Source organism: Oenanthe melanoleuca, chromosome 1, assembly GCF_029582105.1.
Source record: "Oenanthe melanoleuca isolate GR-GAL-2019-014 chromosome 1, OMel1.0, whole genome shotgun sequence".
In the NCBI taxonomy this organism is placed as follows: domain Eukaryota; kingdom Metazoa; phylum Chordata; class Aves; order Passeriformes; family Muscicapidae; genus Oenanthe; species Oenanthe melanoleuca.
Window position 1 is genome coordinate 28529886 of NC_079333.1, and position 27079 is coordinate 28556964.

At 49.4% G+C, this 27079-nt stretch overlaps 2 protein-coding genes across 2 annotated transcripts in view; both read right to left on the minus strand.

Annotated features, from left to right (window-relative positions):
- Positions 1 to 4811: 4811 nt before the first annotated feature.
- LOC130253192 (C-type lectin domain family 4 member D-like) lies at positions 4812 to 25228 on the minus strand. The gene is given in 8 exon segments (XM_056491540.1): positions 4812 to 5499; positions 6207 to 6309; positions 6312 to 6327; positions 6558 to 6709; positions 7034 to 7117; positions 20184 to 20276; positions 24160 to 24166; positions 25025 to 25228. Coding segments are annotated over 8 exon segments (807 nt in total). The 3' UTR covers positions 4812 to 5351.
- LOC130250581 (C-type lectin domain family 4 member A-like) overlaps positions 13745 to 27079 on the minus strand; it is a 51083-nt gene continuing 37748 nt past the window's right edge. The window contains exon 7 of the transcript XR_008840005.1: positions 13745 to 14075. The gene's annotated coding sequence lies outside the window, so the exon portion shown is untranslated. The remainder of the gene's footprint in view (positions 14076 to 27079) is intronic.

Consider the following 27079-nt stretch of genomic DNA (forward strand, 5'->3'; position numbering starts at 1 on the left):
GGGCTTACCTGCAGTTCCAGGATTGACTCTCCCTTGGCAATTCATCATCTCTACAAGAGGATCACTCTTCTCCAGGGGCCCCCGTTACCAGTGTGGCCACAAACACAGCCTCCCTCCTGCACAGAGCACCTCCCACACTGGTGAGGGGCCTGCACAGGCTCTAATCTGATGAGCTGAAAAAGCCATATCCTGGGTGCATCCCACAGCATGACCAGATTGAGGAATGTCCATCATTAGCTTGCCAGAACATTTCACACAATATTAGCTGCACCACAAACTCATTGAGGCAAAGGAAAACAAATGCAGGGGAGCATCACTGCAGCTCACACAACCTCCCTTTGCACAGCCTCAGGCACTTTCACAGCTCATCCATGGCCTTCCTTCTCTGCTGCCTGCTCTTTCCTGCTGAGGGTCCATGTGTGTGAAAGTACATACATGGGCAGGTATATTGGCATTTGCTAGCAAAGGGCTAAACCCACTGAGCACAGCCTGCAAAGGGGAATCAAAAATGACAGGAAAGCCCATCCGTGACTCAGTGTGGCAGTGCCCATGTGCACCTGAGCCCAAAAACCTAGAACACACTAATTAACTTCCACTGGAAGAGACAATGGAGTGTTTGGCAGAGGAGCTCAGTATGCTCTGTGTGTTTGGGGCTGGAGGCCAAAAAAGATCAAAGAAAGGTGCCAGATTTTTTGTGCATTACTGATCATGGAGTTTTCCTTGGACTTGCCTAAAAAAGATGCAGCCTCCTTATTTGGTGGTTTTTGCATATTGCAAGGCTACTGAATTGAAACTCCTGCCAGAGAGTGATCCTAAGGATATCCATGAGCATAAAGAATTCCAGCTGGATCTCATTGTCCTCTGAATAGACAGAAATGATACATTGTTCATAGATATAGCACAGGCATTTCAGATGAAGCATCCAAAGATTTGGGCACAGAACTGCTTACAATTGGGGACAAGCCTGAGCTCTCTGACATCCTCTGATTCTGTTCTTTTCTGCACAACAGGCTGCAGGCACAGTCAGACCATCCATTTCTAAACATCTTTGTGTAACTAACGTTCACAAGCTCTCTCCCCACATAAAAACACATTCACATGACTTGTGCAACATTCAGCCTTCCACCAGCCCCCTCAAAAAAGTGCAGCTGCAAGAACACATCCCCTTTGTGGAAGCAGGGCTTCCCCTGCTCACACACACTTCCTGCTGCACATGTAGGTTTCAGGAGTATCCACACATCTTCCAGCAGCCTGTGGAGCACATGTGAAAGCACAGGCTCACATGTCACACTGCAGAGCTGTGGGTCTGTGCCTGCTGCACCCCTCATGAGCAAGGTCACCCAGAGCACTGAGCTGCCAGGGAGCTTCTTACACACAGAGGTGGCCAAGCTGCAGAGCATCCTGAGCTCAATGGCCACTTCCTTCCTTCCCACTTCTCTCTGGTCTCTCTCTTACAATGTTCTTGCTTCATAGAAACTTTGTTTTCACACTGTTTCTTGTGTGCCTCAGAAGCCTTTCCCTAATGCCCTGGTTACTGTTAGGCTGGTGGTCATGCTCTTCTTTAACAGCTGTGATTTAAGGCAGATGTCCCCTCAAACATTTGCAGCTACTCAATTCACACAGCTGTTTGCATTCACACTCCTACTTTATCCCTTGCTGCTGTCCAGGCCATCAGACCTACATGAAGTGGGATGGGTAAGGCTGGAGAGGGTTCCAAGTACAGAGAACAGCAAGCGTGCTCTTGTTCAGAAATGAACCTGGTGGAGGATGTTCTCTCTTTTTCAGTGCTTGATGGCAGTTTCTTCATCAACCTGAATCCCCTGAGCAGTCCTGCTACCCAGTTCTCTTGAATTCAGGATGATTTGGAGGGAAAGACTTACCTGCAACAATGACATAAGGGAAAGAGCCTGGAAGAAATACTATCAAAGCCAAAGGCAGAAAGCACAGGAGAAGTGCTGGCAGCAGGGACAATACAGGAAGAGGGAATTAATGCCAGAGAAAGTTGTACCCACTGTGCCTGAAAACCAGCCCCACAGCCCTGAGCCCCAGCAGTGTGTGAGGGCACTTTCTGAGTTTTGTTTTCAGCACTAAAGGACAAACAATCCAGGATGACACTGGCAGTTCCTTTTCATGGAGCTTTGTGAGACAGGTTATGGAAGATCCAAGGATGAAATGGGCTCTTCTTGCTCTCACTCTCTGCAATGAGGCTGAACTGTTGGGGATATAGAGGCTGAGCTCCACTTTGTCTGCAGTGATTCTGACCTGTTGGCGTTCAGGATGTTTTTAATCCTTGCAGGGCATGATGACCTCCTGGACATGGGGTCTTAGGGCTCAGAGGTACATGGAGACAGACTCTTCCAGACCTTGAGTCATCCCAAACTCCCAGAATGAATCACCCTTGTTCTTCTCCTACTCTGTTCCTACAAACATGAGTCCTAGATGGAATCCTGCCTTCTTCCTGTGGGAGTCCAGGGTGTTCCCTTGGCTTCCCTGGATGCCTCTAGACCCCCCTGCCAGGGGTCTCAGAGGTCTTGGCATTGTACCCAGGGGTCCTGGGAGCTGGACTTAAGTCCCTGGAGAAATTTACCAACATTGCAGGAAGAATTACAAGCCACGAAAAATAAGTAGAGTATAAATTAGATTGTTAGAAGATAGAAAAGTGAATTTTTAGAAATGTTTACATTAGGGAGTTTGAAGCTAATATAGAGGATTTTGGGCATGGTATGTCTTTTCCTCCTTCTTCTTTATGCCATTCCTGTTGAACGCCAAACTGGCATTCTTGGATTGGATTGGGACAGAATTGGAGAGTGTAATACAACTGTCGTGTATTGGAAAGTAATTGTAAATATTAGGTATGTAATTTGGAGTATAAAAGATAAGACTGGCCCGCTGGCAGTCAGAGAGTGTGCCCTGGATCGACGTGCTGAACAGACTTGCTGTTAGCTGGAAAAGAATTCCTTAGATAAGAAACAATAAACAGCTTCCTGCATTTTCTTCGGCACTGGGGCTGGGAAGAACACAGATTTTAAACAACCAACATGTCCTTCCGTGGGGAGCTCAAGCAAAAAGAGATCCCAGGAGACAGTGACATTTGGTGCTGCTGAATGGGCTCAAACCACCAACCTTTCAGTTCACCCCAGAAAACAGTGACACTTCCTACAGACAAGGTGAGGGAGCCTGTGTCCAGACCCAGCAGGGGCTGCTGCTGACCGCAGGCTGACCCCAGGATTGGACACCCAGCAGAGGGACCTGCTGGTCAGCTCTGTCCTTCAGGGGCTGAGCACCTTCAGCTGGCTTCACCACAGCAGGCCTGACCCTCCTGTGCTGGCATGGCTCTGGGCTGGAGGAGGGAAGATGGGAAATCTGCTCCTTGTCCTGCTTGTGTGCTAAGAGTTATTGCAGAGGGGAGCCCTAAAGGGGATTCCTGCATGGCAAAAAGCCAGAAGGGCATTGAAATGAGGCTAAAGATCCCAGACAAGACAGGCCTTTGCAGCCAGGGCCATGACCAGCAGCCCAGGCTGGTGTTGGGAGAAGCTGTGCATGCAGAGCCTGGTTTCTAGGTCAGGATGGAGAAGCCCTCACACACAGGGCTTCATTTTATAGGTGTAAACAAACATTTCTCCTGATAGCAGAATTTCATCCTGCTGCAGCCAGGGAGGGGAACAGGAGCAGGTAGGTGTTTGAGTTTGGGTCAGTGCTTTCTGCCTGTGCTGATTTGTGTGGGTTTTTGCATGTACACACCCTCTTTCTTCACTATGTCCCTGGATATCTACAGACTGTCCCTACATGCTGTGTCTCACTGCTGCCTCGAGCTGAGCATGTGGACCTGCAGCCAGCACACACTGCTGTTCATACAACTGCTCCCACTGCATTAGCAAGCCAAATCTCCTGGGCACCTTGGCTCCAGTACAAATTCCTCTCTCTCTCTGGGACACAGGAGAGGATTCACTTTCATAGGAAGGACAGAGGTGCACAGACAGGAGTTGTACATCCAGCTGCATTATCTGTGGGGAGCTGGCACTGTTCGGTCAGGACATTTTAGGCAATTGGTGTTTGCTGAGGAAAGAGAAGTGAGGACACAGGAGGCAGGAAGTGGGAAGAGATGGATAAAAGAAAGATCCATGTTTTCCAGTGGTCTAGAGGAGGACATGAAGGCAATTCAACAGACAGTGATGCTCTGGATGGGATGTTATTTGCAGCAGGAGCCCTGTCTCTTCAGCCTCTTCTGCAGCATGATCTGGCCTGGGCAGACATGGCATTACAGGCACAACTGAGGATTTGTCTTTGCAGGAATGCTGCTGCCTCAGGTGAGCCTGGGATCACCTGTGAGTGAGGAAGAGGACTTTTTCCTCCAGGTGGCTCTGAAGGCCCAGTGGGGATTGTTTCTCCCATGGCAGAAAGTGCAAAGGGGGAGCCACAAGGATGAAGGCAATGAGGATAGAGACTGAGGGTTGGAGCACAAGCTAAAAGATCTAGAATTGTTGAGCATGGGAAAGAGGAGATTCCAAGTTGGTCTTATAGCAGCATTCCAGGAGGATTCCAAGAAGAAGGCTGGAAAGGGACTTTTTACAAGGGCATGTAGTGATAAGACAAAGGGGAATGGCTTTAAACTGGAAGAGGGCAGGTTTAGAGTAGGTATTAGGAAGAAATTCTTTCTATGAGGGTTGTGAGGCACTGGCACAGGTTGCCCAGAGAAGCTTTGCATAGCCCATCACTGGAATGTTCAGAGCCAAGAGAGGTGGGGCTTTGAGAAACCTGGTCTCGTGGAAGTGGTCCCTGCTCAAGACCTAGAGCTTAAAAACATGATCCTTAAATGTTCCATACAACCATTCCATGATTCTAGGATAATACCTCTACAGCTTAGATATGGGGGAAAAGGAGATACAGAGACAAAGCTCAGAGTATTTCTTCATTGTATTTTGTTTTGTCTAAGATTTCAGAATTTCTTCAGAAAAACCAGGACAGCCAGAGGACATTCTGTGTGTGACTCAATAGAAAGCAAACACCTCAAAGAGATCAAGGACATTGAATCTCTGCATATCTGCCTTCCATTCCTGTGTCTTCCTCCTGGACAAGTCCATCTCTTTTCATTCAGAGGCTCCTGGACCCTCTCAGAGAGAAGAGGACACAAGAACACAGCACATGCTACAAGGAGCCTGAGCCTTCCTGTGTTCCCTGAGCCACCCCATACACTGGGGATGTTGGAAAAAGCTCATTTCACTTACACACACACATGATCCCCTCCCACACAGTGAAGATGTGTCAGGATTCCCCACCCCTCCCAGCACAGCAAGTGCTGTTCCCAGCTCGCTGCTCAGCTCCCAGCTTTGCTCAGGACAGGGGTATTTCCATCACACAGTTACTGCTGCAGCTTCACAAATTCGATAACGCTCCTTGTCTGATGGGATGTCATTCCAGTTGTTGAGAGTTTTTTCAGGACTATGGATTACAGTGCAGTTCTCAAGAAGGCCATTATTCGGTTGTCCTTTTCGCCAGAACCTGGGACAGAGACAGGCTTGTTACTCCCCTGTGTCCACTGTGAAGCACTGCTGGAAAAGGCCACAGTGGGATGCCAGATCTTAAGGGAAGAGACAGAAAGTCCCAGTGCTGATTTGTGAGCAGAAGCAGTGCCCTTGCTCCCACTCCATATCCCACTGGCACCAGTGTCACATGGAAACCTGCCTCCTTCCTACAGCCTTCCAGCACAACAGGGCCCTGCTCCATCCTGCTGGGGGGAACTGATCACCACCACTCATCCCATGCACCTCACACCCAGCAGAGGCCCCTGTCAGCCTCCAGGGCAAGACACAGCAAGGACAGTCCTGGTGCTCTCACCCTGTGCCCCATCTCTTTCCCTGCATTTCAGCACAGGCCATTTTGTGCATCCACGTGCAGTGAATGGAGGTCAGGCTGGGCTGGTCATCAGGCTTCTGAAGGGTTCTTGCTGCCAGCAAGGTGAAGTTTTTCTATGCCTCCAGCATTGACTTCCATGTCATAGGTAGTTAATTCATAACCAATATCCAGCACAGATGGGCCATGGGAACCTGGTGTTCCTACACAGCCCATGTCCTGCTGTATCTTTGATCTTACACAAGGAAGTGTGGAGACAACCCCCTCTCATGCACCAGCAGATCCCCTTCACATCTGTCCTAATTTCTTTCCCTACCAGGAGTCACCCCAAACACTCTTCACCCAGAGATACTCACGCTGCTGTCACATTATATGGAGTCTTGTCCACCCACTGCCACTGGCCCTCCTTGTACGTAAACAGACCAATGTAGAAATTCTCTCTTGGTGGAGATTGTTTATCTGCTCGGAGAGGAATTCCTGGCAATCAGAAAGAGAGTGCAATGTCCATGAGGTGCAGGAATGAGCACAGGGAGGCATCAGGAGTCCCATGTAGGGTGGGGCTGGTGGCAGAGAGGGACTGGTGCTGCAGAGGTGCAGACAGGACATTCCCCCTCCCCTGCAGGACAAGGAGGGGCTCTGAGTCCCCTCCGGGGCTCAGCACTGGTGTTTCTGCCTGCTGGCTCCCTCTCTCAGCCCTGTGCACCCACCTGCTCTGCCTTGCTGTTGATCACCACCAGCTGGGAGCCCATCCCAGTGCAGTTCTGCTCACTCTCAGCACAGTTCATCCTATTAAGGGACAGGAAATAGCAGCTTCTTTGAAACCTTCTCCAGCCCTCTGGGCAGCATGTCCAGCCTCGGTCTGTGCAGGGAGAGGACAGAGAGATGAAGGCTACTAATAAGAGATGGGGATTGCAAAGATCCCAGTATTCCAGGGACAGTGCTCATGTCCTCCTTAGTGACATTTCCTGACAGAAAGTACTTGGAGAAACAGGGATAATACAGACATTTCTTCCTATTGCTTTGGGGTATCACCAGTGAGCTTTTTGTACCCAAAGCCGTGGTAATCATTGTAAGAGGTCTCAGGTCTCAACAAAGTTCTTTTGTTGATGTGGTTTGACTTGTCCTGGCACAGCCTCCTTCAGGCCTTTAGCCCCAAGGAAGAGGGGACATTGTGAGCACTGACCTGTGCCTTGTGGCAATCCTAAGTCACACTTCCACTCCGAGAACTGCTGCTGCAGGGCTCTGGGCTGGTCACTGCTGTGCCAGAAGAGAAAAACTGCAAGGGGAGAGGAAAGGCAGCAGGATTACCCTTCCTGCCATGCTCCTCTACACAGCATCTCTGGCCCCTTGACTCTCCTGCCACCATTTCCCCACCAAGTATTGTCCTACTTGTCACCTCTCCTGGTCCAAAGCAGTGGCACAGCTGCCATCCCAGCCAGAAAGAGGATGTCTTCCAAGTCAGACAGCAGAAGGATGTCTGGAAGCACATCCCACTCTGAGGACATGCCACACACATGGCAGGATTGATCCCACCCAATCACAGCCACTCTGCCATGCACATTCCTACAGCCCAGCTGCAAGTGTACAAAGCAGCCTCTCAATGTCACACTTTGCCTCTTCCTAAAGTACACATCAAAATGCATTTGGAAAAATCTCCCATGAGCTGGGCCTGTTCCACCAGCAACACACAGTCCAGGTGCAGGTAATCCCATCCAGCTGTAGCTGCTGAAACCAGCGGGGAGCACAAACTCCTAGGACTTGCTATCTCCAGTTTGTGGGGAATAATGCACTCTTATTGACAGGCCATTTCCAAAGTCCCAAGGACATACGAGGAGGTTAGATACTTAAGAATATGGATTAGGCGTTGTTCTTAAAAATCCAGATGCCTATTTTCATCAATCACCTACTATAAAAATATTTTGCCTTCTGAGCAGAACCATCCTATTGGCTTCAGTGCCTAATGCATTGCTACAATGGAAGAAGGCTGTGAAGAAATGGGCAGAGGCCTGTCAGACCAACCCTATTGGCTATAAATGTGACCTTATCCCTACACAAAGATAAAGGATGAGGAGATGACTTTTGGGTTAGTTCAGTTGAGGAACTGCTCAACCCTAGGGGGATCCAAAATTGTGTGTGTCTTCCTAAGTTAGCCATGAAAGCTCTGTTTGCAGAGTCACTGTTACTGGTTTAGCCTTCCTGTGGAAGCAGGATAGGAAATCATTGGCTCACAGTCCTCTGGAAATCCTTCCATCAGACAGGTGTTGTCCAAGCTCTCAGCTCATGCAGACTGAGAGACTGAGAGCAAACTGCTCTGACAGCCTTGCTGCCCCCACAGGCATTTCTTACACAGCCAGCTCATCCAAGTGTTCTGCCTTATGCCCAAAGATTCAAATGATGGATTAAAACCTACAGCTATGTTCTCAGAAAGGGCAAGGCTGCATGAACAAAGAGATCTCTGACCTGAGCTTTGGTGAAGGGTATTTTTCTGCTGGCAGAGGGACTAGGATATGGGTTTACCACCTGACCAAAGCAGGCACCTGAGCCCTTCATCCCAAGGGAATTAAGACACCCTGGAACTCACCAAGGCAGCTGGTCACAAAGGCAGCTTTGATTGGAAGAGCAAAACATAAGGAAGACCCAGATGTTCAGCCAGGGGCAGCTTCTCTCTTCTGCTGGGGCTGAAAAACACAAAGCAAGAGTGAGCATGTCCCTGCCCAGAGCTGGGGGCAGGATAACCCAGGTGGCTCTGTACCCCAACACCCTGCTGGTACCTGGTTCCAAGGACTGGGAAGCCCCACAGGTGCTGGAAGCAGGTCCTGCTGCCTGTCACTAGCAGTGTCTCAGAGCCACAGAGTACAGTAACACAGGGGCTGCCCTGAGGCTGCTTTTTTATTTCCCTCTTCATCACAAGACCTGCCTGCATTCCGTCCCAAACCTCACTCCTCTCTGTCTTGTCCAAACCTCCTTTCTCCTCAACACATCTTCCTTGTTGCCTTCCATTACTCTTGTCTGTCACTGAACACTCTTCCTGGATCTCCCTCCTCTTCCTCTCTCTTTAGAGCTTCTCTCTCACTACCTGGATTTTGCCTCTGTACCATGAGCCCCTTTCTGCAATGCACAGTCCCCCAAAGGAGTGACTGTCCAGCTCAGGCTGTGCACAGCCAGACACACAGAGAAGGGATTGTTTCCACAGGGGAAAAGGCACTTGGCAGCTCTTGGGAGAACCTGGCTGGGTTGTACTGTGAGACACCACAGATAGGAGCAGGGACTTGTGCTCAGTGTGATGCAGAGAATTTTTTCAGGGGAATCACAGAAGGATAGCACCCTTCAGCCGCATTGTTCACAGACAACCCAAAGAAGAGAATATCAGGGCATGGTCTGCCTAGACTTCCACTCCCCCTGGCTCCAGGAAAGAGGTCATCCTGCCAGCCTGGGCACTGCCCAGTTCCTTCATCTTTTGCCTTGCTCTTGTCCTAAGCCCCATCTCCTGGAAGGAGGCTGGCCACCATACCATGCACCAGATTCATTCCAGCCCTGTCTTTTCCCCTAACTCTTTTTACAGGAGGACAGAAAGGAAGGAAGGTTTGGGGCTTACCTTCAGCTCCAGAACTGACTCTCCCTTGGCCATTCATCATCTCTACAAGAGGATCACTCTTCTCCAAGGGTCCCTGTTACCAGTGTGGCCACAAACACAGCCTCCCTCCTGCACAGAGCACCTCCCACACTGGTGAGGGGCCTGCACAGGCTCTAATCTGATGAGCTGGAAAAACCATATCCTGGGTGTACCCCACAGCACATGGGGATTGAGGAACTTCCATCATTAGCTTGCCAGGACATTTCACACAATATTCACTGCAACACAAACTCATTGAGGCAAAGGAAAACAAATGAAGGGGAGCATCACTGCAGCTCACACAATCTCCCTTTGCACAGCCTCAGGCACTTTCACAGCTCATCCATGACCTTTCCTCTCTGCTGCCTGCTCTTTCCTGCAGGCAGAGGGTCCATGTGTGTGAAAATACATGGGCAGTTATTATTTGGCATTTGCTAGCCAAGGGCTAAACCCACTGAGCACAGCCTGGAAAAGGGAATCAAAAATGACAGGAAAGCCCATCTGTGACTGAGTCTGGGCAGTGCCCATGTGCACCCTGAGCCCAGAAATCCAGAGCACAACAGAGAACTTGCTAACACTGTTTTAATCAAATTCCCCTGGAAGAGCAGATGGAGCTTTGGGCATAGGTGTTCAATATGCCCTGTGTTTTTGGGGCTGGAGACCATAAAGGATCATTGAATGGTGCCAGACTCCCTTTGCATGATAGGTCAGGAAGTCTGCCTTGATTATGACTATAAAATATGCAGCCATATATGGTGTTTCTAGCTGTTCTCAAGAAGACCCAGAAGAAGTCCCTGTAGCATGATATTCCTAAGGTTGTCCTTAAGGATGAAGGCTCCCTACTGGATCCTAAAGTCCTCTGAATGGACTGAGACGGGAACACAGCCTTAGCTCATATTCCATCATATAGTTTCTCCCTGTAGACAGGAATGCATGGGTGCAGAGGCAAAGGAATAGGAGAGTTCATAGCAATAGCACAGGCATTTCAGATGAAGCATCCAAAGATTTGGGCACAGAACTGCTTACAAGTGAGGACGAGCCTGAGCTCTCTGACATCTTCTGATTCTGTTCTCTTCTGCACAACAGGCTGCAGGCACGTGCAGACCCACATTTCTAAACATCTTTGTGTAACTAATGTTCACAAGCACTCTCCCAACATAAAAACACATTCACATGACTTGTGCAACATTCAGCCTTCCACCAGCCCCCCCAAAAAAGTGCAACTGCAAGAACACATCCCCTTTGTGGAAGCAGGGCTTCCCCTGGTCCCACACACTTCCTGCTGCACATGTAGGTTTCAGGAGTATCCACACATCTTCCAGCAGCCTGTGGAGCAGAGGTGAAAGCACAGGCTCACGTTGTCACACTGCAGAGCTGTGGGTCTGTGCCTGCTGCACCCCTCAGTGCCATGAGCAAGGTCACCCAGAGCACTGAGCTGCCAGGGAGCTTCTTACAGACAGAGGTGGCCAAGTTGCAGAGCACCCTGAGCTCCATGGCCACTTCCTTCCCACTTCTCTCTGGTCTCTCTCTTACAATGTTCTTGCTTCATAGAAACTTTGTTTTCACACTGTTTCTTGTGTGCCTCAGAAGCCTTACCCTAATGCCGTGGTTACTGTTCAGCTGGTGGTCATGTTCTTTCTAAAAGCTGTGGTTTGGGGCAGATGTCCCCTCAAATAGTTGCAGCTATTCAATTCACACGGCAGTTTGCATTCACACTCCTACTTTATCACTTGCTGCTGTCCAGGCCATCTGACCTACATGAAGTGGGATGGGTAAGGCTGGAGAGGGTTCCAAGTACAGAGAACAGCAAGCGTGCTCATTCAGAAATGAACCTGGTGGAGGATGTTCTCTCTTTTTCAGTGGTTGATGGCAGTTTCTCCATCAACCTGAATCCCCTGAGCAGTCCTACTACCCAGTTCTCTTGAATTCAGGATGATTTGGAGGGAAAGACTTACCTGCAACAATGACATAAGGGCAAAGAGCCTGGAAGAAATACTATCAAAGCCAAAGGCAGAAAGCACAGGAGAAGTGCTGGCAGCAGGGACAATACAGGAAGAGGGAATTAATGCCAGAGAGAATTGTACCCTCTCTGCTTGGTTGCTTTGCCCTCTCACAGCTTGAAAACCAGCCCCACAGCCCTGAGCCCCAGCAGTGTGTGAGGGCAGCTCACAGAGGCAGCTTCCAGGGTCTGCAACTTGTGCTGCACTTTCTGAGCTTTGTTTTCAGCAATGAAGGACAAACAATCCAGGATGACACTGGAAGTTCCTTTTCATGGAGCTTTGTGAGACAGGTTATGGGAGATCCAAGGATGAAATGGGCTCTGCTGCTCTCACTCTCTGCAATGAGGCTGAACTTTTGGGGATATAGAGGCTGATCTCCACTTTGTCTGCAGTGATTCTGATATGTTAGGACTCAAGATATTGTCAGCCCTTGCAGGGCATGACAAGCCCCAGGACACAGGGTCTCAGGTCTCAGAGGGACATGGAGACAGACTCTTGCAGATGCTGATTCATCCCAAATTCCCAGGATGAATCACCGTTGTTCTCCTCCTACTCTGTTCCCACAGACATGAGTCCTACATGGAATCCTGCCTTCTTCCTACAGACAAGGTGAGGGGTCCTTGTCCAGACCCAGCAGGGGCTGCTGCTCACCCCAGGCTGACCCCAGGATTGGACACCCAGCAGAGGGACCTGCTGGTCAGCTCTGTCCTTCAGGGGCTGAGCACCTTCAGCTGGCTTCACCACAGCAGGCCTGACCCTCCTGTGCTGGCATGGCTCTGGGCTGGAGGAGGGAAGACAGGAAATCTGCTCCTTGTCCTGCTTGTGTGCTAAGAGTTATTGCAGAGGGGAGCCCTAAAGGGGATTCCTGCATGGCAAAAACTAGAAAGGCATGGGAATGGTGCTAAAGACCCCAGATAAGGCAGGCCTTTGCAGCCAGGGCCATGCCCAGCAGCCCAGGCTGGTGTTGGGAGAAGCTGTGCATGCAGAGCCTGGTTTCTAGGTCAGGATGGAGAAGCCCTCACACACAGGGCTTCATTTTATAGGTGTAAACAAACATTTCTCCTGCTAGCAGGATTTCATCCTGCTGCAGCCAGGGAGGGGAACAGGAGCAGGCAGGTGTTTGAGTTGGGGTCAGTGCTTTCTGCCTGTGCTGATTTGTGTGGGTTTTTGCATGTACACACCCTCTTTCTTCACTATGTCTCTGGATATCTACACACTGTCCCTACATGCTGTGTCTCACTGCTGCCTCGAGCTGAGCATGTGGACCTGCAGCCAGCACACACTGCTGTTCATACAACTGCCCCCACTGCATTAGCAAGCCAAATCTCCTGGGCACCTTGGCTCCAGTACGAATTCCTCTCTCTCTGGGACACAGGAGAGGATTCACTTTCATAGGAAGGACAGAGGTGCACAGACAGGAGTTGTAAACCCAGCTGCATTCCCTGTGGGGAGCTGGCACTGTTCGGTCAGGACATTTTAGGCAATTGGTGTTTGCTGAGGAAAGAGAAGTGAGGACACAGGAGGCAGAAAGTGGGAAGAGATGGATAAAGAAAGATCCATGTTTTCCAGTGGTCTAGAGGAGGACATGAAGGCAGTTCAACAGCAGTGATGCTCTGGATGGGATGTTATTTGCAGCAGGAGCCCTGTCTCTTCAGCCTCTTCTGCAGCATGATCTGGCCTGGGCAGACATGGCATTACAGGCACAACTGAGGATTTGGCTTTGCAGGAATGCTGCTGCCTCAGGTGAGCCTGGGATCACCTGTGAGTGAGGAAGAGGGCTTTTTCCTCCAGGTGGCTCTGAAGGCCCAGTGGGGATTGTTTCTCCCATGGCAGCAAGTGCAAAGTGGGGGCCACAAAGATGAAGGCAATGAGGATAGAAACTGAGATTTGGAGCACAAGCTAAAAGAACTGGGATAGTTGAGCATGGGAAAGAGGAGATTCCAAGCTGGTCTTATAGCAACCTTCCAGAAGAATTCCTAGAAGAAGGCTGGAGAGGGACTTTTTACAAGGGAATGTAGTGATAAGGCAAAGGAGAATGGCTTTAAACAGAAGAGGGCAAGTTTAGAGTAGGTATCAGGAAGAAATTCTTTTCTATGAGGGTTGTGAGGCAATGGCACAGGCTGCCCAGAGAAGCTTTGCATAGCCCTACCTGGAATGTTCAAGGCCAGGCTGGATGGGGCTTTGAGCAATTTGGGATAGAGGAAGGAATCCCTGCTCAAGAACTCGAGGTTGAAAACATGATCCTTAAAGGTTCTATACAATGCAAACCATTCCATGATTCTAGGACTCATAAACCTCCAGCTTAGATATGGGGACAAAAGAGGTACAGAGACATGGGACAGAGCCTTATTTCATTGGTCTCATATTGTATTTTGTCTTGTCTAAGATTTCAGAATTTCTTCAGCAAAGCCAGGACAGCTAGAAGACATTCTGTTTGTGACTCAACAGAAAGCAAACACCTCTTCTCAAGTGACCAAGGACATTGAATACTGGATATCTGTCTTCCATTACTGTCTCTTCATCCTGGAGAAGTCCATATCTTTTCATTCAGAGGCTCCTGGACCCTCTCAGAGAGAAGAGGACACAAGAACACAGGACCTGCTTTGATGAGCCTGAGATTTATAGTGTTCCCTGAGCCACCCCATACATTGGGAATGCTGGACAAAGCTCATTTCACTTCCATACACACATGGTCCCCTCCCACACAGTGAAATTGTGTCAGGATTCCCCAACCCTTCCATCACAGGCAGCGCTGTTCCCAGCTCGCTGCTCAGCTCCCAGCTTTGCTCAGGACAGTGATGTGTCCATCACGCAATTATTGCTGCAGCTACACAAATTCTATGAGAGTCCCTATATGATGGGACATCATTCCATTTGTTGAGAGTTTTTTCAGGACTATGGATTACAGTGCAGTTCTCATCATGGCTGCTTTGTTCTCATTTTGCCAGAACCTGAAAGAAAGACAGGCTTGTTACTCCCCAGTGTCCACTGGAAAGCACTGCTGAAAAAGGCCACAGTGGGATGCAAGACTTGAAGGGAAGAGACAGAAATTCCCAGTGCTTGTTTGGGGACAGAAGAAGTGCCCTTGCTCCCACTCTATATCCCACTGGCACCAGTGTCACATGGAAACCTGCCTCCTTCTTACAGCCTTCCAGCACAACAGGGCCCTGCTCCATCCTGCTGGGGGGAACTGATCACCACCACTCATCCCATGCACCTCACACCCAGAAGAGGCCCCTGTCAGCCTCCAGGGCAAGACACAGCAAGGACAGTCCTGGTGCTCTCTCCCTGTGCCCCATCTCTTTCCCTGCATTTCAGCACAGGCCATTTTGTGCATTCAAGTGCAGTGAATTGTTTTATCTTCTCGAAGAGGAATTCCTGGCAATCAGAGAGTGCAATGTCCATGAGGTGCAGGAGTGAGCACAGGGAGGCATCAGGAGTCCCTGTAGGGTGGGGCTGGTGCTGCAGAGGTGCAGACAGGACATTCCCCCCCTCCCCTGCAGGACAAGGAGGGGCTCTGAGTCCCCTCCAGGGCCCAGCACTGTGTCTCTGCCTGCTGGCTCCCTCTCTCAGCCCTGTGCACCCACCTGCTCTGCCTTGCTGTTGATCACCACCAGCTGGGAGCCCATCCCAGTGCAGTTCTGCTGACTCTCAGCACAGTTCATTGTATCAAGAGACAGGAAATAGCAGCTTCTTTGAAACCTTCTCCAGCCCTCTGGGCAGCACGTCCAGCCTTGGTCTGTGCAGGGAGAGGACAGAGAGATGAAGGCTACTAACAAGAGATGGGGATTGCAAAGATCTCAGTATTCCAGGGTGTTGGGGGTTGAGTGTTCTTCTATTACTGTGTCAATTTAAAGAATTTTTCCCATTATCATGCCAATGGAGCTGGCCAGTTACACCCCGGACCTTTGACGACTCTAGACAAAAGGGGTAGGTGGGATTGGCCTTCAAGACTGGCACTCGTGCTTCTGGAGGTGACTTGTGTTTCCAGCGAGCTCGGAGGAGGATTCCCCAGTCTTGGAGCCACGCGGCCGAAGGCAGGAGAGCCAGACCCTCTGCAATCACCTGCCCTGCATCTGCCCTGCTTCAGCCCCCTGCCTCTACAGACACAGCAAATCACCCGGACACCAACGGTGAGCGAGGAGCTGCCCGCTCCTGCCCGCTCCCCCCTGAGACCGGCGTGGCCGCAGCTGCCCCCTCCCACCTCCGCTCCCGCTGAGAGAGAGCGTGCCCACAACTAAAGAAAGGACTGGAACCGAGTTATCTGTTATGTTTTATTAGTAATTTTAACAGCTGTTGTTGTTTTTGCTTGTACAGTTAAATATATTAGTAAAAGAGCTGTTATTCATACCCTTTTATCTCTGCCTTAGAGTCCTTGATTCAAACATTTATAATATTTGGGGGGAGTGGAATTCAGGTCTCTGTTTCAAAGGAAAACTGCCTTTATTGGCAGACACCTGTCCTTCAAACCAGGACAGATTTTGGTGCCCAACGTGGGGCCCAAGGGCATTAAGAGGAGAGTTAAGACAGGAGTAACAGCTCTCTTGAGGGGCAACATATTGTCCGGTTTAAACTGGTTTGGGCTCCATGTGGCCACAGATATCTCTCTCCCATTTGCAAGCCCTTTTTTGAATATGGGCCCTCTCACCAAAGTTACTGTAGCTATTATCCAATTCATTTGGTGGATTGATTATGTCAAGAATTCATGGTTTTTTAATTTTCTCTGGGAAGTGGCCACATGGATCCAGAGCTATCGTACTCTAACTGCGTGTTTCTGGGGTTATTTCAATAATGGTACTTACTGTGAAGTAATGAATGCAAGGGAAATTTTCTCCCAACCCATCACCCAGTTTCTTGAGGCTACCCCACCAGTTTTCAAGGATTTCAAATCTGTTTTAATTGCTAGTGTTATTATAGAGTGGCTAGTGTTGCTGATAGGCCTGCTCTACTTAGCATTCAGAAACAAGAGAATATTGACTTGGAAAACAACCCTGATACCTACCCCAGGGACTAGAGATGCTGCCCCAGAACATGACCCTGCCCCAGGGACTAGGGATGTTTCCCCAGAACATGACTCTGCTCCAGGGACTAGGGATGCTGCCCCAGAGCCTGATGCTGCCCCACAACCCACCGCAGAAATGAACCACCCAGAGTGGGTGGGGGCTCTAGTGAAGGATATAGGCCAGGTGTTGAAGGAGCAAAGCCAGATGTTGAAGGAGCACAGCCAGATGTTTAAGGAGCACAGCCAGATGTTGAAGGAGCACTTTTCTTCAGCCGGTAAGAAACCCTCCCCCTTCCCTAAAGAGGGAGAGTCAGTGCTGCAGTGCTGCAGTGGAACCCGTAGATGTTGTATCTGCCCAGGTTCCAGCCGGATCACAGGGGCAGCCACAGCCAGCAGCAGTTGCCCCTGTGGAAACTAGAAAATCTAAGATTAAAACGAGGCACCTAGATAATGGGGATCAGCCAGGAGGGTCCTCACAACCAGCAAGGGAGCCAGAGGTTGAGATCGTCACTGAGTCCCTCTCATACGATAGTCTCTGTAACCTGCGTAAAGACATTGCACGGCAAGGCCGTGAGCCTTTTACAACTTGGTTACTCCGGGTCTGAGACCTTACGGGAACAGGTGTGCAACTGGATGGAACTGAGGCCAGGAATTTGGGATCCTTGGACCAGGATTCAGGTGTGGACCAGATATTTGTAAAAGAGCAAGGCCTCCTTTCCCTCTGGGACCGGCTTTTAATGAGTGTGAGAGAGAAGTTTGTCCACAAAGAGAGAATGCAGGAGTACCACCGTAGAATGAGCTGGAAGACTCTTCAAGAAGGGATCCAGCAGCTGAGAGAAATGGCAGTATTGAAGGTACGCTTTGGGAGGGATGGACAGCATGACAATGATCCTGACAAGGTCAGGTGCACAGGGCAGATGCTTTGAAATCTGGCAACCCTGGGGCCATCTCAATATACCACCTTCATTGCAATGATCAATGCTGATAACCACCTAGAAACAGTGGGTTCTGTTGCCAACAGACTCAGAAATTTTGAGAGAATAATGAATGGCCCAATGCAGGCCAATATCTCTGCCATGGCCAAGGACCTCCAAGAGGTCCAAGACAGGATGGAGGAAATGAGGGAGGAAATGAGGGAGGAGATGAGGGAGGAGATAAGAAAGATCAGTGCAGCACCAGTGCGAGTCACAGGCCCCAAAGTTAGAGCCCAACGCTCCCCAGCTAGGGAGAGAGGGTACACCTCATGGGCTGACCTGTGGTTTTTCCAGCGAGACCATGGAGAAGACATGGGAAAATGGGATGGAAAACCCACTTCTGTCCTGGCAGCACGGGTGCATCAGCTCAGGGAAGGAAATGCTAACTGAAGGAATCGCGCTAAAAGAAAGGTAGCCTCAACTTCCCATAGTAAAGGTGCAGGGTATCACAGAAGGGAGGATAGTCTGTCAGATCCCCTAGAAGAAACCTACCACTATGTATGCCCAGGAAAGAAATAATAACCAGGGCTAGAGGGGCCCTGCCTCTAGCCAGGGAGAGGCATGGGATGACAAAAAGTATTGGACAGTGTGGGTGCAATGGCCTGGCACATCAAAACCACAGGATACTGGTTCACAATGCACCCTGATACCATCAGAACATGTGGGGAAGGTACCTGTTTCCATTGTTGGGGTGACGAGGGGATCACAGGAGTACACTTTGCTAGAAGCTGAAATTAGCCTGACAGGGAAGGGGTGGCAGAAACACCCTATTGTAACTGACCCAGGGGCACGACGTATTCCAAGCATAGACTTCCTCAGGAATGGCTACTACAAAAACCCAAAGGGGTTCAGGTGGGCTTTTGGAATAGCTGCTGTAGCAACAGAGAGCATTAAGCAGTTGAACACCTTGCCTGGACTATCAGAAAACCCATTTGAAGTAGGAGTTCCTGAAAGTGACAGAGCAACAGGTACCAATTGCCACCATGACAGTGCACCGCCGGCAGTACCGGACTAATCGAGATGCTGTGATCCCCATCCACAAGATGATCCGTGAGCTGGAGAGCCAAGGGGTGGTCAGCAAAGCCCACTCACCCTTCAACAGCCCCATCTGGCCTGTGCGCAAATCTGATGGAGAATGGAGACTGACTGTGGACTATCATGCCTTGAATGAAGTGACTCCACCGCTGAGCGCTGCCGTGCCGGACATGCTGGAGCTGCAGTACGAGCTGGAGTCCAAGGTGGTATTGCCACCACTGACATTGCCAATGCATTTTTCTCCATTCCTTTGGCAGCAGAGTGCAGGCCTCAGTTTGCTTTCACCTGGAGAGGCGTGCAGTACACCTGGAACCGACTGCTCCAGGGGTGGAAACACATCCCACCATCTGCCACAGACTGATCCAGGCTGCACTGGGAAAGGGTGAGGCTCCAGAACATTTGCAGTACATCGATGACATCATTGTGTGGGGGAACACGGCAGTGGAGGTATTTGAGAAGGGAGAGAAGATCATCCAGATTTTGCTGGGAGCCGGTTTCGCCATTAAAAAAGCAAAGTCAAAGGACCTGCCTGAGAGATCCAATTCCTGGGAGTGAAGTGGCAAAATAGACGGCGCCAGATCCCCACTGAGGTCATCAATAAAATCACTGCAATGTCTCCACCAACAAGCAAGAAGGAAACACGAGCTTTCCTAGGTGCCATAGGCTTTTGGAGAATGCACATCCCTGAGTACAGCCAGATTGTGAGCCCTCTCTACCTGGTCACCTGCAAGAAGAACGATTTCCACTGGGGCCCTGAACAGCAGCAAGCCTTCGCCCAGATCAAGCAGGAAATCGCTCATGCAGTAGCCCTTGGCCCAGTCAGGATGGGACCAGAGGTGAAAAATGTGCTCTACTCTGCAGCCGGGAACCATGGTCTGTCCTGGAGCCTTTGGCAGAAGGTGCCTGGTGAGACCCGAGGCCGACCCCTGGGATTCTGGAGCAGAAGTTACAAAGGATCTGAAGCCAATTACACTCCCACAGAGAAGGAAATCCTGGCTGCCTATGAAGGAGTTCAAGCTGCCTCAGAGGTAATTGGCATGGAAGCACAGATTCTCCTGGCACCCCGACTGCCAGTGCTGGGGTGGATGTTCAAAGGAAAAGTTTCCTCAACCCATCACGCCACCGGCACCACATGGAGCAAGTGGATTGCCCTCATAATGCAGCGCATCTGGATTGGCAACCCGAATCGCCCTGGGATTTTGGAGATAATTACAAACTGGCCAGAAGGTGAAGATTTTGGTCTCGCTGATGAAGAGGAGCAGAAGCAAGTGACCCGGGCTGAAGAAGCCCCACCGTACAACCAACTGCCAGCAGATGAAAAATGCTACTCCCTTTTCACCGACGGTTCCTTTCGCATTGTGGGGATGAACCAGAAGTGGAAAGCAGCTGTATGGAGCCCCACATGACAGGCTGCACAAGCTACTGAAGGAAAAGTTGGATCAAGTCAACTTGCTAAGCTCAAAGCTGTTCAGCTGGCCTTGGACATTGCTGAGAGAGAAAAATGGCCAAAGCTCTACCTTTACACTGATTCATGGATGGTAGCCAATGCTCTGTGGGAGTGGCTGGAGAGGTGGAAAAAGGCTGACTGGCAACATAGAGGAAAACCAATCGGGGCTGCTGATGCATCGAAAGACATTGACACTCGTGTAGAGAAGCCACCTGTGAAAGTCCTTTAGCTCCAAGGAAGAGGGGACATTGTGAACACTGACCTGTGTCTTGTGGGACTGCTGAGTCACACTTCCACTCCGAGAACTGCTGCTGCAGGACTCTGGGCTGGTCACTGCTGTGCCAGAAGAGAACCACTGCAAAGGGAGAGGAAAGGCAGCAGGATTACCCTTTCCTGCCAACTCCTCACACAGCATCTCTGGCCCCTTGACTCTCCTGCCACCATTTCCCCATCAAGCATTCTCCCAAATGTCACCTCTCCTGGCCCAAACCAGTGGCACAGCTGCCATCCCAGCCAGAAAGGGATCGTGTTACAAGTCAGACAGCAGAATGGTCCCTGGAAGCACATCCCACTGAGGACATGACACACACATGGCAGGATTGATCCCACCCAACCACAGCCACTCTGCCATGCACATTCCTACAGCCCAGCTGCCAGTCTACAAAGCAGCCTCTCACTGTCACACTTTGCCTCTTCCTAAACTACACATCAAAAGGCATTTGGAGAAATCTCCCATCAGTTGGGCCTGTTCCACCAGCAGCACACAGTCCAGGTGCAGGTAATCCCATCCAGCTGGAGCTGCTGAAACCAGGGGGAGCACAAACTCTTAGGACTTGCTACCTGCAGTCTGTGGGGAGTAATGCACTGTTGGTGAAAGGCCACTGCCATAGTCCCAAGGACTCACTAGGAGCTCAGTCACCCATAAATATGGATTAGAATCTGATCAGGGTGTGCTTACAGTTCACATGTCTATTTCTAGCAGCCATCTAATTTAGAAATATTTATAGTTATGAGCAGAACAATACTGGTGGTTTCATCAGACAAGTGTTGTCCAAGCTCTCAGCTCATGCAGACTGAGAGGCTCATAGCAAAGTGCTGTGACAGCCTTTCTGCCACCACAGGTGGCTCTTACACGGCCAGCTTATCCAAGAGATCTGCCTTATGCCCAAAGATTCAAATGATGGATTAAGAGCTACAGAAATGTTCTCACAAAGGTCGAGGCTGCATGAGAAGGGATCTCTGACCTGTGCTTTGGTGAAAGGCATTTGCCTGCTGGCAGAGGGACTGGAATATGGGTTTTCTACCTGACCAAAGGCCGTCAATTGAGCCCTTCGTCCCAAGGGAATTAAGAGACCCTGGAACTCACCAAGGCAGAAGGTCACAAAGGCAGCTTTGATTGCAAAGGCAAAAAAACAGAAAGACCCAGATGTTCAGCCCAGTGAATCTTTAAAAAACTGTTATGATCACATACAAAGACTCTCTAATTAAAGTTATAAAGTGGTGAGTTTTTTCACTGGCAGATGCCATGGGAGTCATCTCTTAAAGGTGTTACTGCCCCGAACAAGGTTCCTTGCCCTCTATTTATTTCTCAAAATCTTACTTACAATACATATGCATAACCCCCAGCACCTCCCATCTTCATTCCATATTAAAATGAGGCTATTTGTCCTTTACAGGTGCGCAATTCTTTTCTTGAATTGGGTCAGTGATCTCCAAATGGGTCAGTGGTCTCAAAAGATGAAGTCAGGAGAGTCTTCATCAGGACTCAGTGACCCTCTGACACGAACCAAGGCCCCCTGCCTCATGATTAATTGATATGCAGTCAAAATGCTGGCCATTGTTCTTACTGGTTTCAGGCTATTCTCATAACACTTCACTTACACCACTTTCTTCTATAAGCAAGGATATAACAGCAAACAATATAATAATTAGCTGAAGAGTCTAATAATAATTAACTTACCATTTGCCTACCTAACTTACATCCTGATCAATATAATTGCTTCTAACCCTTAACTAAATATTAACTCTTTAAAATAATCATTCACAGTAGCAGATTGTCTCTTCTGCTGGGGCTGAAAAATGCAAAGCAGTAGTGAGCATGTCCCAGCCAAGAGTTGGGGGCAGGATAACCCAGCTGTTCTGTATCCCAGACCCTGCTGGTCCCCTCTTCCAAGGACTGAGGAGCCCCACAGGTCCTGCTGCCTGTCACTAGTGTGTTGGGTTGATGTGGCCAGGAATGTGTATTCTACCACCATTTGTTGCAGCCTGATGGGGTAGTGATATCCTTATCTCCATGGCACATACTATCTGCAAATGGGCCATCTTTAAGATAAGGTGAGGCAATCATCTTTATCTTTTCCACAATCGGTTCTCCCTCCAGGAGCTGCTGGCCCATTAAGTCCCACTGTATGACTGACTGGGAGATGCTCCAGCCAGGGGGAGGAGCCAAGCCTTTCCTACCTACATAAAAAACTGAGATTTTGGACAAGATTCCATCTTTCCACTGGATTCCAGAGGAACACTGGACCTTTCCACATCATCTCTGGACCTTCAGAGGAAAACAACACCTTCTACAGGACCACTGCCTCACCTGAACCACATCTGTCACAGTGAGAGGACAGTAGCCACCATTTAATTTGACTGCTACCAACATCCTGACTGACAGGGTATCAGGTTGTATCCTGACTCTGTCAGTGTTTTGGAGATGGTTCTTTGTAATACTGTATTTCTATTTTAATTTTCCTAGTAAAAAACTGTCATTTGTAAATCCCATATCTTTGCCGGAGAGCCACTTAATTTCAAAATTCTAATAATTTGGAGGGAGGGGGTTTACATTCTCCATATCAAAGAGAAGGTTTTTCCTTTATTGGCAGATACCTGTCCTTCAAACCAGGACAACTAATGGTGGCTCAGAGCCACAGAGTACAGTAACACAGGGGCTGTTCTGAGGCTTCTTTTTTATTTCCCTCTTTATCACAAGACCTGCCTGCATTCTGTCCAAACCTCACTCATCCTCTGCCCTGTCCAAACCTTCTTTATCCTCAACACATCTCCCTTGTTGCCTTCCATGACCCCTGTCTGTCAGTGAATGCTCTTGCTGGATCTCCCTTCTCTTCCTCTCTCTTTAGAGCTTCTTTCTCTCACTACCTGCATTTTGCCTCTGAACCATGAGCCCCGTGCACAGCCAGACACACAGAAGGGATTGTTTCCACAGGGGAAAAGGCACTTGGCAGCTCTTGGGAGAGCCCTGGCTGGGTTGTGCTGAGAGACACCAGGGATGGGAGCAGGGACTTGTGCTCAGTGTGATGCAGAGAACGTTTTCAGGGGGAATCACAGAAGGATAGCACCCTTGTTTACAGACAAACCACTGAAGAGAATATCAGGGCATGGTCTGCCTGAAATTCCACCCCCCCCTGGCTCTAGGAAAAAGGTCATCCTGCCAGCCTGGCCACTGCCCAGTTCCCTCATTTTCAACCTTGCTCCTGTCCTAAGCCCCATCTCCTGGTAGGAAGCTGGCCACAATGCCATGCGCAGGATCTATCCCAGCCCTATCTTCCCCTAACTCCTTTGACAGGAGGATAGAAAGGAAGGAAGGCTTGGGGCTTACCTGCAGTTCCAGGACTGACTCTCCCTTGGCCATTCATCATCTCTACAAGAGGATCACTCTTCTCCAAGGGTCCCTGTTACCAGTGTGGCCACAAACACAGCCTCCCTCCTGCACAGAGCACCTCCCACACTGGTGAGGGGCCTGCACAGGCTCTAATCTGATGTTCTGAAAAAGCCATATCCTGGTGTTGGGGGTTGCGGTTTGTTGCCTTGAAAAGGATTATGGAGCAGCAAAAAAACAGCAATAAGACACTCTCTTGCTTGGTGCAGGAAAGAGCAAGAAAGAGCAATTTATTAAAAGAAGCCATTGCCTTAAAAAATGCATTTCGTGCAAAACAAAGTACAAACAGATCATTGGTCAGAGAAAGAGACACGTCTTCTCCCTGGCCTTCTCAGAGACCTTGCAGGTGTTTATATCTGTTATGGTTCTTTCTTTTGTGTTTACAATAAAGAAGGAACCTCTAACTTGGGAAAAATCCTAGCTGAGGCTGAGAAAGTTTCATGGCCTAAGAAAAATACTTAGAACTTGAGAAAAAGGCCTGACAGCTTTTGCCCAGGCCTTCAGCAGTGTCCACAATTCCCCCTTTTAGTTTTAAAAACTAAAAGAAAGAGAAATGTTCGTAATCCCTCACAGGGCCCCTGCGAAGGAGAACGAACACCACTCAGGACCACTCAGGAGATTTGTGGACATCTGAAGTGCCTAGGAAAATCTTCACACCTGGTGCTTTTAACAAACTTAATTCTAATTACAATAACAAAACCCATCACCATTCACCAAACTTATCAAACAGTAAAAAATCCACCACTAAGTGATTATTCTAATACAATGAAAACTATATCAACAGTTCCAACATGAACAGATGAATGTCCATTCCCTGCTTGTAGAGGGATCATCTGGTCAGTGTTTTCATCTGGTTGGTGCTTGATGAGCTGGCCAGTGTGTGAAAGCTGAGCTGTGATCACACTCTGCCCCTGGTGCAGGTCAGGACGGACACCTTGATGGTCAGTAGGAAGGACCCAGGCATGTCTCCTCTGAAGCCTGAAATGAGGCAAAGGTGATTCACAACAACTGGATCATTTAGATCTTTTCTTTCTCTTTTTCCAGTCTCGCGTCCCACAATAGGAACAGCATCAGGCACAGGAAAAACCTGAGCCTCTTTCATTTGGGTATCATCATTACAAGTTTTCAGCTCTTCCCTTAGAACAATGGAATAGAGCTCAGAAACATCTGCCCCAGCACTCCCTCCTCCAATGCCAACTGCAGAAATGAAACCAGATCCTGCTGCTCCCCCCTTTAGAGTGAGGGCAAATCCATCGTTGCTGTCAGCACAGGGTGGGAGCGGCGAAGCAGCTGGAAATGCTGATGGGAGGGGACCCGTTCGTGGGGTCCAGCACTGGGGTCAGCACCGCTTCTGGGTGAACGAACGAGGAAGCTGAGGGAAGAAGAGAGGGCGACCCTGCCTTTGCTAAAGCAGAGAAGGGCAGCCCAGACCCTGCCTTGGCAGGCAGGTCGTTCTCCAACATCGGAGAGGAGGGAGGCGCCGGCACCACCTCCTTCTCTGGGGTGGCTGGTGCCGACGGCCCCCTCTGTGCAGGCGGGTCATGGTCAGACGGCACCTTGGACGAACGGGTCAGCACCACCCCCACCTTTTCAGGGGGCGGCTCTGCCCCGGCAGGCGGATGGAGCGACGGCACGGGCATGGTGGAGGGGCCGGCTGACGGCACCTCCTTCTCGGGAGCGAGCGGCCCCACCAGGGCGGGGGGTCCCGCCCCCCCTGAGGCAGCGCGGGCGGCACGGGGGGGCTGCTCCAGCCGGCGGCTGCTCCAAGCCGTCAGCACCCAGCGCCGTCAGTATCTCTCCTTCTTTCTGTGCTAAAAGGCTGTAATAAGATTTGGCCAGAGCTGCTTTTTCCCAGACTGAAAAATCCCACGTCTCTCAGCTTTTTTCCATGGGAGAGGTATTCCAGCCCTATGAATGTCTTTGTGGCCCTCCTCTGGCCTCTTTTCATCTGGTCTATACCTTGTGCTGGAGGCCTCAGGGAATGACACAGTTCTTTAGGTGGAGTCCCACAAGAGCAGAGTAGAAAGGGAGAATTGCCTCCCTAAACCTGCTGGCCAGCCAATCTAATGATGTAATTTAATCAGTAAAAGCTTTTGTTGTCACATTTGCACCGATTTTGCCATGCTTATGGAAGACCATTTCCTTAGCTATTGGCCAAGGAAATCAGTGTAGGAGAGATGAAGTAACACAGGTTTTGAAAGTTAACATCAGAGTCAAAGCACTCTACTTTTTTTAAGATATAAAAGCTTTCTACTGGGGATTATTCTTGTGGTTTTCAGCTCAAGCACCTGAAAGAACCTATTTACAAGTATGATTATGATGCTGTGATGAAGTCCCTAAAGGAGAAGAAGGTACTAACAATTCTGAAGAACATGCAAAGCCGCCTGGCTGTTTGTATGGAGTCTTCAGCTGCAGCTATCCCCCAGCTGGAAGAGCGCATTCGACGGTAAGACAGTGGAGCAAGGCTTCACTTTGCATGATTCTGTGAACACAACAGGACTGTCATCTTGCATCCCAGTGAGATGCTAATACACGATTTTCAAAGATGCTTTTGTTTTAGAAGATGTTCTTCCATGCTATTTCATTGGGATTTGTTCTCTTGTGGACTTCTATCATAAAGCCTGTACTTCTTTTTCAGGCTCCAAATTCAATCTGCAAGGCTGGAAGCCACAATCGAGCAACAAGCCAAGACTATTGAAGCTTTAGAGAAAATGAAGCAAGTCTCTTACCGCAGTAAGCTGCTCAGAGCTTTCCCTGTTCATGATACACAGAGCCTAGTTCATGTGAGAAAATTTTTTAAATTTCAGGTTTTCCTAGAGGCAGTCTTGGAGAGATCAGATCATATAACTAGATAACCTGAAAGACCCAACTATATTCTAGAAGAAGGGGTGTGGAGGTACATGTTTGGAAGGAAGATATATAGTAGGTGGTTTGGGAAGTTTGTACACTTCTAGTACCTCAGCCAATGCGGGAAGGAGGAGGGCAACATGAAGCTGGGAGATTAGGATCAAAGGAGGCTGGATCCTCCAAAAACTTGAGAGACCCCGCAGGGTTATCGCCCACTGGACTCTCCCTTTATTCAAATAAAGTTGATTTTTGCAGGACTCCTCTGTGGACGCCAGTCTTTGACACTGTGATTTTCCACACACTATCAAAAACTGCTTTGGAGTGAAGTTTGCAAAGTGAGCAAATCCCTGAGGCTGGGTACCCTGTGGGAGTTTCCGCCGTTTTGGATGTCTGTTCTTGTGAGATTTATAAAAATTAGCAATTTTGTTCTAGTGATTAGTTACTGTTATTTTTTTGCCTGTTGCTGTTTCACTTATCAATAAATTCTTATCTGTTCACTCATATGTACTTGTATTTGTTTGTTCCTTATTGGTGGACAGGGACTGGATGGAACTAAGGGGACGTAACTCATTCGAAAGCGTCCACCTCTTTAAACTGTCTTAAACCAAGACCTATTTATTAGAACTACCTTGGAAAGATTATTA